We start from the raw sequence: 14,592 nt of genomic DNA, 5'->3' as shown, positions 1-14,592 counted from the left end.
ATGGGCCAATAGGAGCATTTCTTATGTCCCATTTGTGTGTGTTTTCTCAAAGAGGCAAAGAAGTTGAATGGTGCTGCCTTCCCAGTTTCTCATCCATTGTGCAAGTAACATGAGTTTCCTTACTGATTTCAATCAATCTGATGTGACTGTTTCCATCTACATTGATACCTCCCCACCAACCCTGACCTTTTCAACTCCATTCTCTGCACAAGTCCCCCCCCCCCAGGAATGCTGAGCTGTTCAAAGCTTTCACATACATACAACACAAAAACGTGCACCATGGCAATCTCATTTTAATAGGTTGGTTTATTCAACTCTGCAGCTACACAAACCCACACACTTTCTGCACAGAGCAGGGACCGAGATCACCACCAGCAAACCAGTCTCTGTGCACTTCTGGTTTCCCAGGATCAAGTGGATTTACTACTGATACATTTACAGATCCAGTTGACTTCACCCTATGCTCCCCCACCTGTCTCCTGCACCACGTGAAAGGGTGTGTGCTAAGCACCTCAAAATAAAGGCAACCAAGTTCTACTTCAACACAGGGGGTTGTTCTCTTTAAAAATAAAGACAACGTTTCCTGCATAGAATAATAGAAACAAGCGAAAGATCTCAAGCTAGTTATTCTGTGGAGAAGTATTGCTCTTTTATAGTTTTTTGTTCCTCTAATTCTTTGAAGGGTGTCCAACTCAAGATCTCTGCATCTTCATTTTTCAAGGCGTCTGCCAGCATCTTGCCAAGATGAGGTGCACATCTGGAAGGGCCAAGTGTGCCAATCCACCACTCCTTTCCCCATTTCATCTCTCTCCTCTTGTCTACCAGTCTGGTCCCAGCAGTCTGATAATCCAGTCCAGCTCCATCTGCCTGCCTCAATAGTATGCATCTTCATACAAATCTGTGCGTAAGCAGTAAAGGATGGCAGCACCCAGCATGAAGACGGCAGATCCCCAGCCTAAGCCGTAGCCCCAGTTGAACTCGTGGTAGCTCTTCAGCATGCTGCTGTCGATGAATTTGATGGGGTAGAGGATTAAGGCACAGACATGCAGAACCACTAGACCAATCCAACAAAGAAAAAAGGTCTGTTAGAAATCCAAAGAAGGAAAATACACTTGTTCCATGGAGACTTGTTCGCAACACTGTGGAGATCAGGAACAACTGATCTCCAAGTCTGCCACATTCTTGTTTCTGTGTTTACCAACATTTAAGACAATACTGCCTAGGACCCTCATACCTACAGGACCACCTCTCCTGGTATGTCCCACGGAGGACCTTATGGTCTTCAAATAAAAACATATTGGAGATCCCAGGCCACAGGAAGGTTAGGCTGGCCTCGACCAGAGCCAGGGGTTTTTCAGCTGTGGCCCCGATCTGGTGGAACACTCTGTCACAAGAGACTAGGGCCCTGCAGGATGTGACATCTTTCTGCAGGGCCTGCAAGACAGAGCTGTTCCACCAGGCCTTTAGCCAAGCACAGTCTGACCCCCTCTCTCCTTCTGTAATCCACATAGAACTCAAGCCCAATGGTTGCCATTAATTTGATCCCGAATTGATTTTAGCATGTATTATAATTAATTGACTGTGATTTTACGTACACTGTGCTATTTTTACTTGTTGTTAGCCGCTCTGAGCCCAGCTTTGGCTGGGGAGGGCGGGATATAAATAAAATTATTATTATTATTATTATTATTATTATTATTATTATTATTATTATTATGTCAAATATTGGTCCCGAAACGCCTCTGTTCTGGAACGTTTTGGCTCCCAAAAACCAAAATGTTTTTCGGAAGTCGAACATCCGATGAGTTTCCTGAACGGATTTCATTCAACAACCAAGGTTTGACTGCATCATGATGCTTCTTTAAAAGTCATTGCTTTCCCAAAGAATCCTGGGAACAGCCACCCATGGCTCCTTTTGTGAGGAGGAAGGATAGGATATAAAGTCAATAAATAATAATAAGCAATAAGCTTGTTAAAGGTGCTGACAACTTTTCCCCCAACAGAGCTACCAATCTCAGAGTTCCCTAGGAAGAGGGATTGAGGGATTGTTAATCCACTCTGGGAAATGTAGCTTTGTGAGGGAATAGGGGCTGTCTAATTATTCTCAGCACCCTTAACAAACTACAGTTCCCAGGATTCTATTAGGGAAGTCAAGGCAGTTTAAAGTGGCATGATAGGGCTTTAAATGCCTGTTGTAGATTTGGCCCAAGTTCTTCTGGAGTAAAAATGGAAATGTAGGCCTTACCTACAGGTCCATTGTTGATGCTGCTTGGGTATCTGAAAGGGCATATTAGGCAAGCCCATCAAGAACTTGCAAGGTATTTTTTGAAAGAAGCAAATACACAATTGCAAAGAAATGGGGTGAATGGGAGGGGTTTTAAGCTATAATGACTGTGCTTGAACATTGCAACAAAGCATAACATATATGGCTCCCACTTCACTCCTGGCCCAGCAGCAAAAGCAGTGAGCCTTGATATTTAGCCAATTTCTGATTTTAACTTTTCTATTTGGTTTTTATTGTGTGGTTTTATGTACAATTGTTGTAAACCACTCCGGTTTTATTTATTTTTATGAATAGTGGTATATAAATACATTGCAAATAAATAAATAAAAGCAGTATAGAAAGGAACTGATGTTACAGAAGCAGAGGTTACAGATACGTACCAGCAGCAAAAAGGAGGATGGCAACAACCCGGTAATAGCGCTTATAGATCCCCAGGCAGAAGGAAGTCAGAGACAGGAGGAATGACAGCAGAGTAATGGTGGCTGCCGTCAGGATTAACACCAAAGCAGCTATTTGCCAGTCTGTAGGAAGGGAAAGGGGTGGGATAAGGAACAACTGTGAAAAAGACTCTCAAAACACTATCAACAGATATGAGGGTCTTGTTTAGTCACCAAGAAACCTAGTGACATACACATATGCTGTTTTAGATCAGAGTTTGTCAGCTCAAGGACCACATTTCCGCCTGGGACACTTTCCGAGGGCCACATGCCTGTGGTGGGTGAGGCCAGGGTGGAAGTGAGCAGAGGAATACAATAAAAGTGAATTTTGCCTTTGTGTGGTAGGCTGCTTTCTACGCACAAACACAAACCCCACGCTGTCCTCCATTCCAGCAAGCAAAAGGCATGGTCAGCGTTCAAGGACACATTCTAGCTATGCTAAAACACTCGAGGAGTTTATAATAAAATTGTTAAAAAGGAGGGGGCAGGGCAGGGCTGGTGAGGTGTGTGTGGCCTGGAAAGAATCTTGAGGGCCAAGAGGGTAGGTGGGCTGCCATTGACCCCTGGGCCTGAAGTTCCCCATCTCTGTTTTAGAGCCCACAAAGCAAAAATCCCCAGGGAAGAGGGGTGGATTGTTAAACGATGCTGGAAATTCTGGCTGTGCAAGAGGAACAGCGGTCTCCTCTTGGCACTCTTAAAAAAACAGTTCCCAGGGTTCTTTGGACTGTTTATAAAATTGTGTGAGATTGGTTTAAATGTATAGATGGGGCCTGTCACAGCAAAAAAACCCCAATACAGTGGCACCTTAAGGCAGGCTTCCTCAACCTCGGCCCTCCAGATGTTTTGAGACTACAATTCCCATCATCCCTGACTAGTTAGGGATCATGGGAATTGTAGGCCAAAAACATCTGAAGGGCTGAGTTTGAGGAAGCCTGCCTTAAGGTCTAACTTACACACCTTACTAATTTTTAAGGCTCTGTTGTTTCTGCAGAACTGTAGCAATCATTCCTTGAGAATCCACTTACTCAACCCAATTGCTGAACACATCTTCCCATCAGCCAATAAGCTGCACAGACTCTGGCTGGATATACAAATTCGGCTATTCATCTGTATAGACATTTACTCTATAGCTCTGTCAAGGCATCCTGCTCCTCCCCTCTGCATAGGTGCTTCTATTTTGGCTGAGTAATCACTGGCACTCACAGCCTGATCACTGGAAACTGAGAGAACGAATGCTTATTCTAACAGAAATAAGAGCTGAATTTCCAGCCAAGTTGCCTACTTGATGCATAAATCATTTATCCTGTGATACAAAGCGAGAAAGGCAGAGCCTACAGACTTGTCTAGTCATGGAAATGTGAAGTTGTATTTCTCACCTCCAAACCTAACGCAGAGTATCCCCAAGGGCCCCCACCCCATTTTGTATTTATTGAGGACATAGATCATTCAGGTCTCTGACCATCTGGGGTCCTCTATGACCACCCCAGTATTGGCCATGAGAGCTTTAAAAACGGGAGAAACTAGGTTTCGAAAGACCTTCAATGGAGGGGGTATAAGTGAGGCATCACCTTCCCTGCTTCTAAGATTCCCAGAGCTATCTGGCTGACTGCTATTTGCAAACAAATGGCAGGACTAGACATAAAATCACATAAAAGATGGGGCAAGCTTGTTTTCTCCTGCTTCAGAGGGCAGGCCTCAAACCAATGGCTTCAAGTTACAAGAAAGGAGACTAAACATCAGGAAGAACTTTCTGACAGAAGGAGCTGTCCAATACTGGAGCAATCTCCCTCCAAATGTGGTGGGCTCTCCTTCCTTGCAGGTTTTTAAGCAGATGGATGGCCATCTGTCATGTGTGATCTAGTCAAGATTCATGCATTGCAGGGGGTTGGACTAGATGACCCTCAAGGTCCCTTCCAACTCTAAAAGTTCTATGAGCATATTACTGTGAACATCCAACAAGCATCCAACAAGACTCTTCTATGTTCTTATTTCCCTGAGCCTGAAAGGGCAGCATACTCTGGGCCTTTGGCTGCTGGGAGGTTGCCACGCCATGGCAGACAGATCCATAGATCAGTGGACCATCTACCTCAGTATTGTCTACACTGACTGGCAGCAGCTCTCCAGGGTTTGGGGCAGAAGGCCTTCCCAATATGTCAGTGCTGCAGAACTGAACCTGGGCCTGAACCGCTGCCATCGAACTGTGTTTCCCCCCAAAATGCTTTGTATGCAGAAGGTCACGGGCATTTCCTGGTAGAATTGGAAATTTCTGCTATTGAAACCCTGGCGAATTGTGGGCAGTCAGTGCAGACAATACTGAGTTCTACAGACCAGCAGATTGACTTGGTATAAGGGAGTTTCCTATATCCCTGCCTCCCTTGGCAAGCAGAAGACCAAATTGGCCCTATCCTTCACAGATAAAGGAGCAGTAGCTGCGGGATACTCGCTCCCTCTCCTCCCCTCCACTCTGCTTCAACTACCAATTTTTCTGGAACTGCTGTGGTGATGGAGATAGCATACTCTGTCCCCATTCATCACCAGTGAGAGGAGTATATCTGTGTGCAAATATTGGTTTTTAAATATTATTACAACCTGTCATCTGTAAGCACTTTGAAAATCATTTGATTGCAAGGTGTGGATATATATATAAAACCAACCACACCTTGCAATATATCTTTATATGATTTGTCGGGAGGTGAGCTTGCATAGCTAGCACAGTGTGATGCTGTGCATGTACGAATTAGGAAAAAATAAGGCATAGGCTTCAGCTTCCGGGGAATCCCACTTAAACAAACTAAGTAAGTAAAACAACTCCAAATTCCTAGCCCTTGTGACTATGGAAGCCACATTGAAAGCATGCAAACAAATACCTGCTGATTCTCAGAGGGCAGAGGCAGACTGAATAAGACCCAGAGGGCAGATCTTCAGAACCTTGCGCAGCTGCTTACTGCCCTCCCCAGTAAGAAATGCAAAATTATGCAAATTAAGGAACTTTGCCTATTTCTGCTTGTATATGCACACATGATTTATAGAGACCACAGGAAAGGTCAGTGGAATCAAACAATACATGCAGCTTCAGTCAGCATCAGTCACCTATACCAGGAATATATTTAATTTTCTTCCATAGTCTAATGGCACATCTTCAGCGTAAGCAACAAGACAAGGGAAAGGCAGCATAAGGGGGAGTTGATAAAACAGCTTTCTAAGCAGACGCATGGATAAAGCATATCCTGGGATAGGAATGATTCTGAACCAGGTTGGAACAACAGAAATAAGCTAGTGAATCATCTGGAATCACAGGCCCTTTTACTATCTGCCTATTGTGACAACAAAGGACTGGTTCCCAGTTCCTATTAATCAGCAGTTAATTGTGACCAAGTCAGATGCAGCAGCAAGAGGTCTGTTTAACTTTTGGGACATCTGTGAGGCAAGGAGAAAGGGGCCTCCTCTTTGAAGGATGACCCGGCTAAATTCCCACAACGTTTCCGCCCAGCTCTTCTCCACAGCTTTTAAAATAATAGCTGTCCAGGAGTGCAGTTTGTTAACTGTGACTCTAGAGCAGCCTTCCTCAACCTGGATGCTTTGAACTACAGTTTCCATCACCCCTGACCCCTGACCCATGCTGGCTGGGGCTGATGGGAGTTGTGGTCCCAGCAATCTATAGAACAGAGCCAGATTAAGACCTTTAGAAGCCCTCCAACATGTTGAGGCCCCAAACTGGGATGCCCTTCTTCCCGACCATACTCCCATGCAAGCCACATGACCTGCATGAGATCATGGAGCCCAAAAGATGTGCTTTTCTGGGGCCATGATTTTGCATCCACACAAGCAGTGCCATATTTATGTATAAGCTAAACAAGCTATAGCTTAGGGCCCCACTCTCTCGGGGCCCAAAAAAAATTTAAAGGAAAAAACGTGTTTGCATTATTAAGTTTGTTATGAATAAAAAATCATTATAAATTAGAGCTTTATAATTATTTCACTATTAATATACTTCTTAATTGTATTTCAATTCAACAATTATTTTGATAAAATACATATTTTGTTATGTGCAAATGGATTTCGATACCTATTAGGTCCATAAATTACCATATAGCTTATATTCAGCACAAAAAACAGCGACAATTTGTTGTTGACAAAGGACAGCTGGACATATAAAGGGCCCCATTACTTTCAGTAGCTTAGGGCCTCATCAAACCTAAATCCGTCCCTGCACACGAGATCACAGCCTCAATAAAGCACTTTTTCGGGGTGAGATCATGGCACCCCAAATGGCCACTGTGCTCTCATGGAGAAAAATGGGATGTTCTGGTTTTTCCAGGACACTTGCGAAGAATGGTACACTATAAGTACATGTTTACTCTGCCTACTGGATAATCCAGTACTGACCTGGGGAGCACCAGGCTGGGGGAGCTGCTCTAGAATCTAGACATCCTGGTCTTGTGGCGGAAAGGGGGTGGGCAACTGTCTTACGTCCTCCCCCGCCCCTTTACATGCTGATGTGTATTATATTGTTCAAAGTGTGGCAAGCAAACCCAGCTGCTGTCAGGGGTGCTGGACTTCTGCTCAAAGGCCTTCCTATGACTACTTCCTGCAGGTGCTAAGAATGTCAAACTATTCACTTCCCCAACAATGAGATGCTGGACAGGGCACACTACGAGGCTATCAGCAGACAAGACTGCCTTTGCAACTATGGTCACATCCACACCATCCGTTTAAAGCATATGACTTCTCCCAAAGAATCCCCAAAGGGGACTGCAGTGTGCTAAGGGCACAGGGAACTGTAACTCTGTGAGGGGTAAAACTACAGCTCTCATTGTTCTTTGGGGAAAGCTTTAATGCAGGGGTCAGCAACCTTTTTCAGCTGTGGGCTGGTCCACTGTTCCTCAGACCATGTGGGGGACTGGACTATATTTTTTGGGGGGAAATAATGAACGAATTCCTATGCCCCACAAATAACCCAGAGATGCATTTTAAATAAAAGTACACATTCTACTCCTGTAAAAACACACTGATTCCTGGACTGTCTGCAGGTTGGATTGAGAAGGCAATTGGGCCACATCCGGCCCCCAGGCCTTAGGTTGCCTACCTCTGCTTTAATGGATGGTGTGGATGCAACCCAAGGAAGGCAATTGACAGCTGCTTCAATGTTTACGTGACATCCCCTGCACTCCCTTCACCACCACAAACCTCAATTTCGAACCAGACTTACTGAGCATGCTCTAGTATGTGTTTCTAGTAGGACTGCAGCTCTTAGGAACTGTCAGCCCATGACTTAGAAAAACAAAAACAGAACCATACAGAGCAACTGAGTCACCACTGCTCACCATCCTGTTCCTGGCACAGCTGGGAGGACTCAGAGGTTCCACTGCCAGCTGTGAGGCATCCCCGCATGCATCAGGCCCTAACTGATCCAAGATCCACAGAAGAGCTTTCCGGATAAACAGAACAATTTTCACTATGCCAGAAGTGGTTTAGAGAACAGGGTGGCCTTTGCCTCCATGGGAAAGGCAGCTACACTTTGGACGCCAGAGGGAGAGGGAGGAGCTTTCTCATCGGAGATGGGTGGAAATGCTAGATTTAAAAATAAAGTGAAATTTTTATTTGTTTTGCTGAAGGCCTGCTATAGGGACAAGGAACCAAGCACAGGGAATCATGATTTGATCTAGGCATTTGGGCTTAACCCATCTGTGGGATTTGAATTCAAGTAGCTAGAGGGGAATTCTCAAACCTGAATCAGGCGTGAGGGGCCATTCAGCCTTCCAGATGTGCCTCAGCAACAACTCGTCAGCCCCTGCAAGCATGGCCAAAGGCCAGAGATGACAGCTGTTTTCAGCAACATCTGCAGGGCTGCAGGTTCCCCAGACAAGTGATACATCCCTACTGAATACCTTCACTGTTCCAGCTCCACCAGCACCCTCAGCTGTCAGCCCTTGCTCTCTTTCTCAAGCTGCTTTTTGTCTTGGGAGAAGACTGGAAAAGTCGATTTCCCAGTTCTAACTTGCAGCAGAGAAAAAACAGACTTTTTTATTATAGAAGCTCGAATTGAAGAATCTCTACATGGAACAAAAATGGACCTAACTGCTGCAAATTTGGATGGGTGTGTAGGATTATGGGTGTCTGCAGGATTATTATTTTTCTGGCGGAGGGCAGGGTAGTTAAAAGCTACAAATAAACAAACACATGCAACTGAAAGGTGGGAGCATGCAGGCTTCTCATAGAACAAAAGAAAAGTGCCTGCACATTTTGCCTCATATCACAGATCCTACATATGCTAGAAGCTCTCTTTTTAAACTGAACGCTGTGGAATCTGGGGATCACGCTTCATCTAAGGCAAGGGCAACTGACCTCTCTATCACCTCATCCACCCTTCCTTCATGGGGACTCACAATCTGAGTTCCCCCAAACCCCTCTTCTATGAAGTCCCCTACTCCTCAAGCTGAGCAGGGGAGAGCAGAAGACAGTGAAGGACTCTAGCCAGTAAGCAGGTGGTCAGCAGAAGAGGCTGACAATAAATCCTCAGGTTTGAGCTCCAGAGCGCAGCCTGGATAGCAAATGCCACACATCTGTTACTCTCCTTGCGAAGACTAAAGAGCCTTCACACCCAAGACAAATGTTAAACACTTCTCTCCTCCTCCCCACCTACCCCCCCCCCAGCAGCCATTTCCAATTTGCAGGCTTGAATTGCTGCGAAAAGAAAAGGAAAATGCCTTTGCAAGGAGTTCCCCAGCTGCCTCCCCCAGCACCTGTTGCATTTCTGATTATTGTGTCTCTGGCTCTACTGCCAAAACAATAGAGGAAAAGCCAATGGCAGCGCTTGTTCAATAGGTAATTGGCCCTGTTGTGCCATTAGGTGGTAACTCCCAAGCTATAAACTAGGGAGAAGGTGGTAGCAGCAAGCTACTTTAAGAGAATCTGAAAAAAATTAAGAGGCTCACACTTAACCTTCAGGTATTCACTGTACCTTGATGCCTTATGAGGAACGGCTAAGGGAGCTGGGCATGTTTAGCCTGGAGAAGAGGAGGTTAAGGGGTGATATGATAGCCATGTTCAAATATATAAAAGGATGTCACATAGAGGAGGGAGAAAGGTTGTTTTCTGCTGCTCCAGAGAAGCGGACACGGAGCAATGGAGCCAAACTACAAGAAAGAAGATTCCACCTAAACATGAGGAAGAACTTCCTGACAGTAAGAGCTGTTCGACAGTGGAATTTGCTGCCAAGGAGTGTGGTGGAGTCTCCTACTTTGGAGGTCTTTAAGCAGAGGCTTGACAACCATATGTCAGGAGTGCTCTGATGGTGTTTCCTGCTTGGCAGGGGGTTGGACTCGATGGCCCTTGTGGTCTCTTCCAACTCTATGATTCTATGATTCTATGAAACTTACACTGAGGCAGCAAGCAGGTCTCACTTCCACCCCTTTCACCTAGTGAAAAGGCCACAACCCTTTCTAGGAAATCTACTGCCTTACCGACCACCATTCATGCCTCCCTAACTGGAAGCTAGGCTACTGTGATGTATGTACCTGGGGCTCCCCTTGAGGCCTGCTTGCAAATTTCTGAAGATTCATTAGCTGGCAGGCCAGCTCCCAATGGAGGTTGACTTGGATGTGATACCAGAGCGCTCTTTATTGCAGCCTCCAATAACTCAGGCTGTGTAGTGGAACCCAGGATCAAATCTCTATTCCCTTGGTAACCTTTGGACAGTCACTCTATTTCTGCACAGCCTACCTTACAACGGTGATGAAGGAAAGAAAAAGAAGGGGTGTGTGTGCAGGCTGCTTTTAAAAATACCGTATTTTGCGCCCCATAAGACGCTCCGGCCCATAAGACGCACCTAGTTTTTTTGGGGGGGAAATAAAGAAAAAAATCCCCCCCCCAGGTGCGGGGCTGGAAGAACCAGGTCGGGGAACAGTGGGAAGGCACGCTCTGCCTCCCCGCTGTCCCCCGAGCTTGTGGGGCTGGCGATGGGGAGAAGTGCACCAGTCCCGGGAGGGCAGGCAGCTCTGCGCCGCCATCCCAAGCGGGGCAGGACTTAGCGCCCCACTCGGGATGGTGGCGCAGACCTGCCTGCAGTCCCGGGACGGCAGGCAGCTCTGTGCCGCCATCCCGAGCGGGGCGTGACTTGGCGCCCCGCTCGGGATGGCGGCGCAGACCTGCCTGCAGTCCCGGGACGGCAGGCAGCTCTGCGCCGCCATCCAGAGCGGGGTGGGACTTAGCGCCCCGCTCGGGATGGCGGCGCAGACCTGCCTGCAGTCCCGGGACGGCAGGCAGCTCTGTGCCGCCATCCAGAGCGGGGCGGGACTTAGCGCCCCGCTCGGGATGGCGGCGCAGAGCTGCGCAGGTCCCAGGACCGCAGGCAGCTCTACTCGGCCACCGGGAGCGGGGCGGAGCTTCTCCCCCGGCTCCCGGTGGCCGGGCAGAGCTGCGCTGGTCCCAGGACCGCAGGCAGCTCTGTGCGGCCACCGGGAGCGGGGCGGAGCTTAGCGCCCCGCTCCGGATGGCCGCGCAGAGCTGCGCTGGTCCCAGGACCGCAGGCAGCTCTGCGCGGCCACCGGGAGCGGGGCGGAGCTTCTCCCCCGGCTCCCGGTGGCCGGGCAGAGCTGCGCTGGTCCCAGGACCACAGGCAGCTTTGCGCGGCCATCTGGAGCGGGGAGGGCTTCTCCCCCGGCTCCCGGATGGCCGCGCAGAGCTGCGCTGGTCCCGGGACTGCAGGCAGCTCTGCGCAACCCTCGGAGCCGGTCTCCCGAGAGTTGCGCAGAGCTTCCTGAAGCCCGGAGAGCGAGAGGGGTCGGTGCGCACCGGCCCCCCTCGCTCTCCAGGCTTCAGCGAAAGCCTGCATTCGCCCCATAAGACGCAGGCACATTTCCCCTTCATTTTTGGAGGGGAAAAAGTGCGTCTTATGGGGCGAAAAATACGGTAAACAGTTATTCCAAGATCCCTGCTTTCCTGGAAATATTTTTTTTTAATAGAAAAACAGAAGTAAGACATTTGCAACAGAACAAGAGGCCATGCCCCAAAGAGCCAAGAATACAGTCCTAACAAGTTACAGCTACCAGAAGTCAAAATCCCTGGACACTGCTGCAATGGGAACTTCTTTACAGTCTTGGCAAACCAGATTTACTTACACCAGGGAAGTCCTCCTTTTAACCCAAACCCTTCTGCTGAGTTAACCTATGTACTAACACATACACAGCCCAAAATCCTACAGCTTCATCTGAACTTAGGGCCTTTCCAGACTGGGGTTTTTTTGGGGAGGGTGTCTTCTATAACATGTCACTGGTGCAGTAATACTACATTTAGTTCCACTTTATTAATGATCTTGTGATGCTTCCTCACTGTTTCTGCACTACTGCCATCTGCAAGGGCAACTTGCACCATGCCTGAAGGAGAGCAGGCCAATTACCTGCCCCCCCCCAAAAAAGAAAAAAACCATTTATGGTATGAAAAGTTACAGGATTTCAGCAGGAAGCTATGTGATGTGCACTGATTGGAAACAAAGCAGTATGTTCACCCAAAAACTTCTGCTAGCACAAACAGTAGTGAAAGCAGAATTGAATGTGACCACCCTGATACCACCATGAGCATGTTACCATTATGACTTACTTTACCGGTATGTCAAAATCAATGCTGCTTCAGGAATGGTCACTGCAATTATTTTATATATACAGTGGTATGAACGTGATCCGTTCTGGAGCCCTGTTCGCAACTAGAAGTCAACGTAAGTAGCGATGGCATGTCTGCACACAGGCGCACCGCTTTTCACTGCTTCTGTGCATGCGCGTGGCGTCATTTTGAGCATCTGCGCATGTGCAAGCGGCGAAACCCGGAAGTAACGCGCTCCATTACTTCCGGGTTGCCGAGAAGCGCAACTCGAACGCGCTCAACTCGAAGCATCTTCAACCCGAGGTATGACTGTACTGTATTTCGGCTGCAATCCCATGTACACTTACCCAAGGGGTAAGTCTTGTGTGCTTCCTTCTGAGTTAGTCACATTTAGGATCACACTCTCAGTGGTGCACAAACCTTCTTTATGACAACCTTGATACAGCTGCTGGCCTTCTAAGGCTACACAACAAAATAGTTTGTTGTCCAGATGGCTTCAATACCAAGCTAGCTTCCTTTCCCCCCCTTACAGACCCTCATCCCTCTTTGATTTAACATCTGACCTGCTCAACAACTTTCTTTGCTGGTGGCACAGCTCTGGTCTCCAACAGAAGAGAACACACCCACACCCAACATCTGTCGATTGAAGAAATTGCCTCACACAGCCTAATGGTAGCACTGGCCTTGTATTTCCCTCTGACTCCACTGCTTATGTTTTATGCATGCATATGGAGTGTGGCTGGAGAAGATTGCAAGTCTTAAAATACACACAAACAAACCCACACATATAGGCACATAGGAATCTGCCTTACACCAACCCAGACCATTGGTCAATCTTGCTCAGTACTGTCCACACTGACTGAATAAACTTGGGGTGCTCTGCTTTCAAGTTGGATGCTGTACCACTGTGCTGAAGACAGCAGGTGCCTGAGATCACACTAACCCACCCCCAACACCCTGGCCTGCTGGATGTTGTGCATATATATGACCTTTTGGATTCTGCTGGAACACAATTCCCATTCTCCCTGACTATGCTGGCTGGGACTTGTAGTCCAACAGTATCAGGGAGTGGGGCGGCGGGGGCGGGGGGCATGTTCTCCATCTGTTCAATGCAGAAAGCTGCCTTACACCAAGTCAGACCACTGGTCCGCTCAGCTCAGCATCTTCTGCCCTAGTATTCTTCAAGATAACACTCCATGCAGTTGATAAAAGTATATTCTAGTTCTCAGGAGCTGATGCCATTAAATTCCCATTTGGTGGGATGAGGCAGGATTTCGATTTTGGAAAATGCCTAAAGAATAAATACTGTATAGCAATACTTTGCCCGCCGCCCCCCCCCCCGTCTTTTCCCAGGCGCAACCAAGTCTCTTTGCTGCCCGACTCCTCGTGCATGTTTCCAGCATTTCTAACTCTCCCCGGGGGCCCCTTACCAGTCTGGAGGGTGGAGCTGCACTCCCAAACATCATCCCGGTCTTGCATACAAGACATCCAGAGGGAGCGGGAGTAGCGCTCCGACGTGACCCAGGCAGGGCTCAGAAGGGCGGCCACGTCTAGGGCGAGAGCGATGAAGGCGCACAGCAGGGCTATCAGCTTGAAAGGACGGAGCAGGAAGCCGTCCTCATCTGCGGCCGACATCCCCACGAACTGCTTTGGCACGGGTGAGAAACCGTCTGCAGACGCGAACAGGATTAGGAAGAAGGCGCCCGTCGGCTGGATGTCTGTCTCCGAGAGCGCACCGATATCTGCGGCAGCTATTGGCTCTGCAAAGCTTTGGAAAGGCGGAGGAGGAGGAATAGCGCACCCGGGACTATCGGACCCGGCTAGACTCTGCAAAGTTTGCAAAGCAGCGGCCCCGCGTGTCTCTCCCAGCCCCAGATCCCACCCCTTTGACCCCGCCCCAGGCACTGTCCGGTGGGGGGGGGAGCTCTCCGGATCCTAGAGGCAGCCGGACTTTCCTGGACACTGAAGCTAGGGCTGTCTGTCTCTCTGCACCAAACTGACTTTTTCTTTTCTCCCTCTGTCAAAGACACCTGTTCCGTTAACAGCTGCATGGCAGGCTGGAATCATAAGCAAGCTCTTCGCGCGCCCTGATTATCCGTGCGAAGAAGGCTACACCCGATTAATTTCTACCTGTCGCAACAGGAGTGGGGGGGAGGGAGAGTGCGGAGAGTAGCAATCCAAACTGGAAGGGAGAAGCTGCTCGCCCCCTTTTGTATAGTTTCCGAGCTCAGAACCCCTCAATTTATCAAAGGGTACCTTGACTTGTACTGTATA

General features: G+C 48.1%; 1 protein-coding gene across 1 annotated transcript; it reads right to left on the bottom strand.

The window, feature by feature from the left end:
• Positions 1–286: 286 nt before the first annotated feature.
• On the bottom strand, positions 287–14,140 carry LOC308579145 (transmembrane protein 47-like). Its single transcript, XM_081179913.1, has 3 exons — positions 13,749–14,140; positions 2,665–2,805; positions 287–1,054 (listed from the first exon to the last, which is right to left on the bottom strand). The coding sequence occupies exons 1-3, from the start codon at positions 13,951–13,953 to the stop codon at positions 873–875; spliced, it is 528 nt and encodes a 175-aa protein (XP_081036039.1). The 5' UTR covers positions 13,954–14,140; the 3' UTR covers positions 287–872.
• Positions 14,141–14,592: the final 452 nt, after the last annotated feature.

This window comes from Podarcis bocagei (genome assembly GCF_964188305.1).
Source record: "Podarcis bocagei genome assembly, chromosome: Z".
In the NCBI taxonomy this organism is placed as follows: domain Eukaryota; kingdom Metazoa; phylum Chordata; class Lepidosauria; order Squamata; family Lacertidae; genus Podarcis; species Podarcis bocagei.
The sequence above is the reverse complement of the archived record's forward strand: the minus strand, read 5'-3'. Positions and strand labels throughout refer to the sequence as shown.

What these genes read in the sequence shown, in the direction of transcription:
- LOC308579145 (XM_081179913.1), bottom strand. Translation starts at nt 13,953, where the DNA reads ATGTCGGCCGCAGATGAGGACGGCTTCCTGCTCCGTCCTTTCAAGCTG. An exon ending in CAGCTCCACCCTCCAGACTG is followed by an intron (nt 2,806 to 13,748) that starts GTAAGGGGCCCC and finishes CCCTTCCTACAG; the next exon opens with ACTGGCAAATAGCTGCTTTG. An exon ending in CATCCTCCTTTTTGCTGCTG is followed by an intron (nt 1,055 to 2,664) that starts GTACGTATCTGT and finishes GGATTGGTCTAG; the next exon opens with TGGTTCTGCATGTCTGTGCC.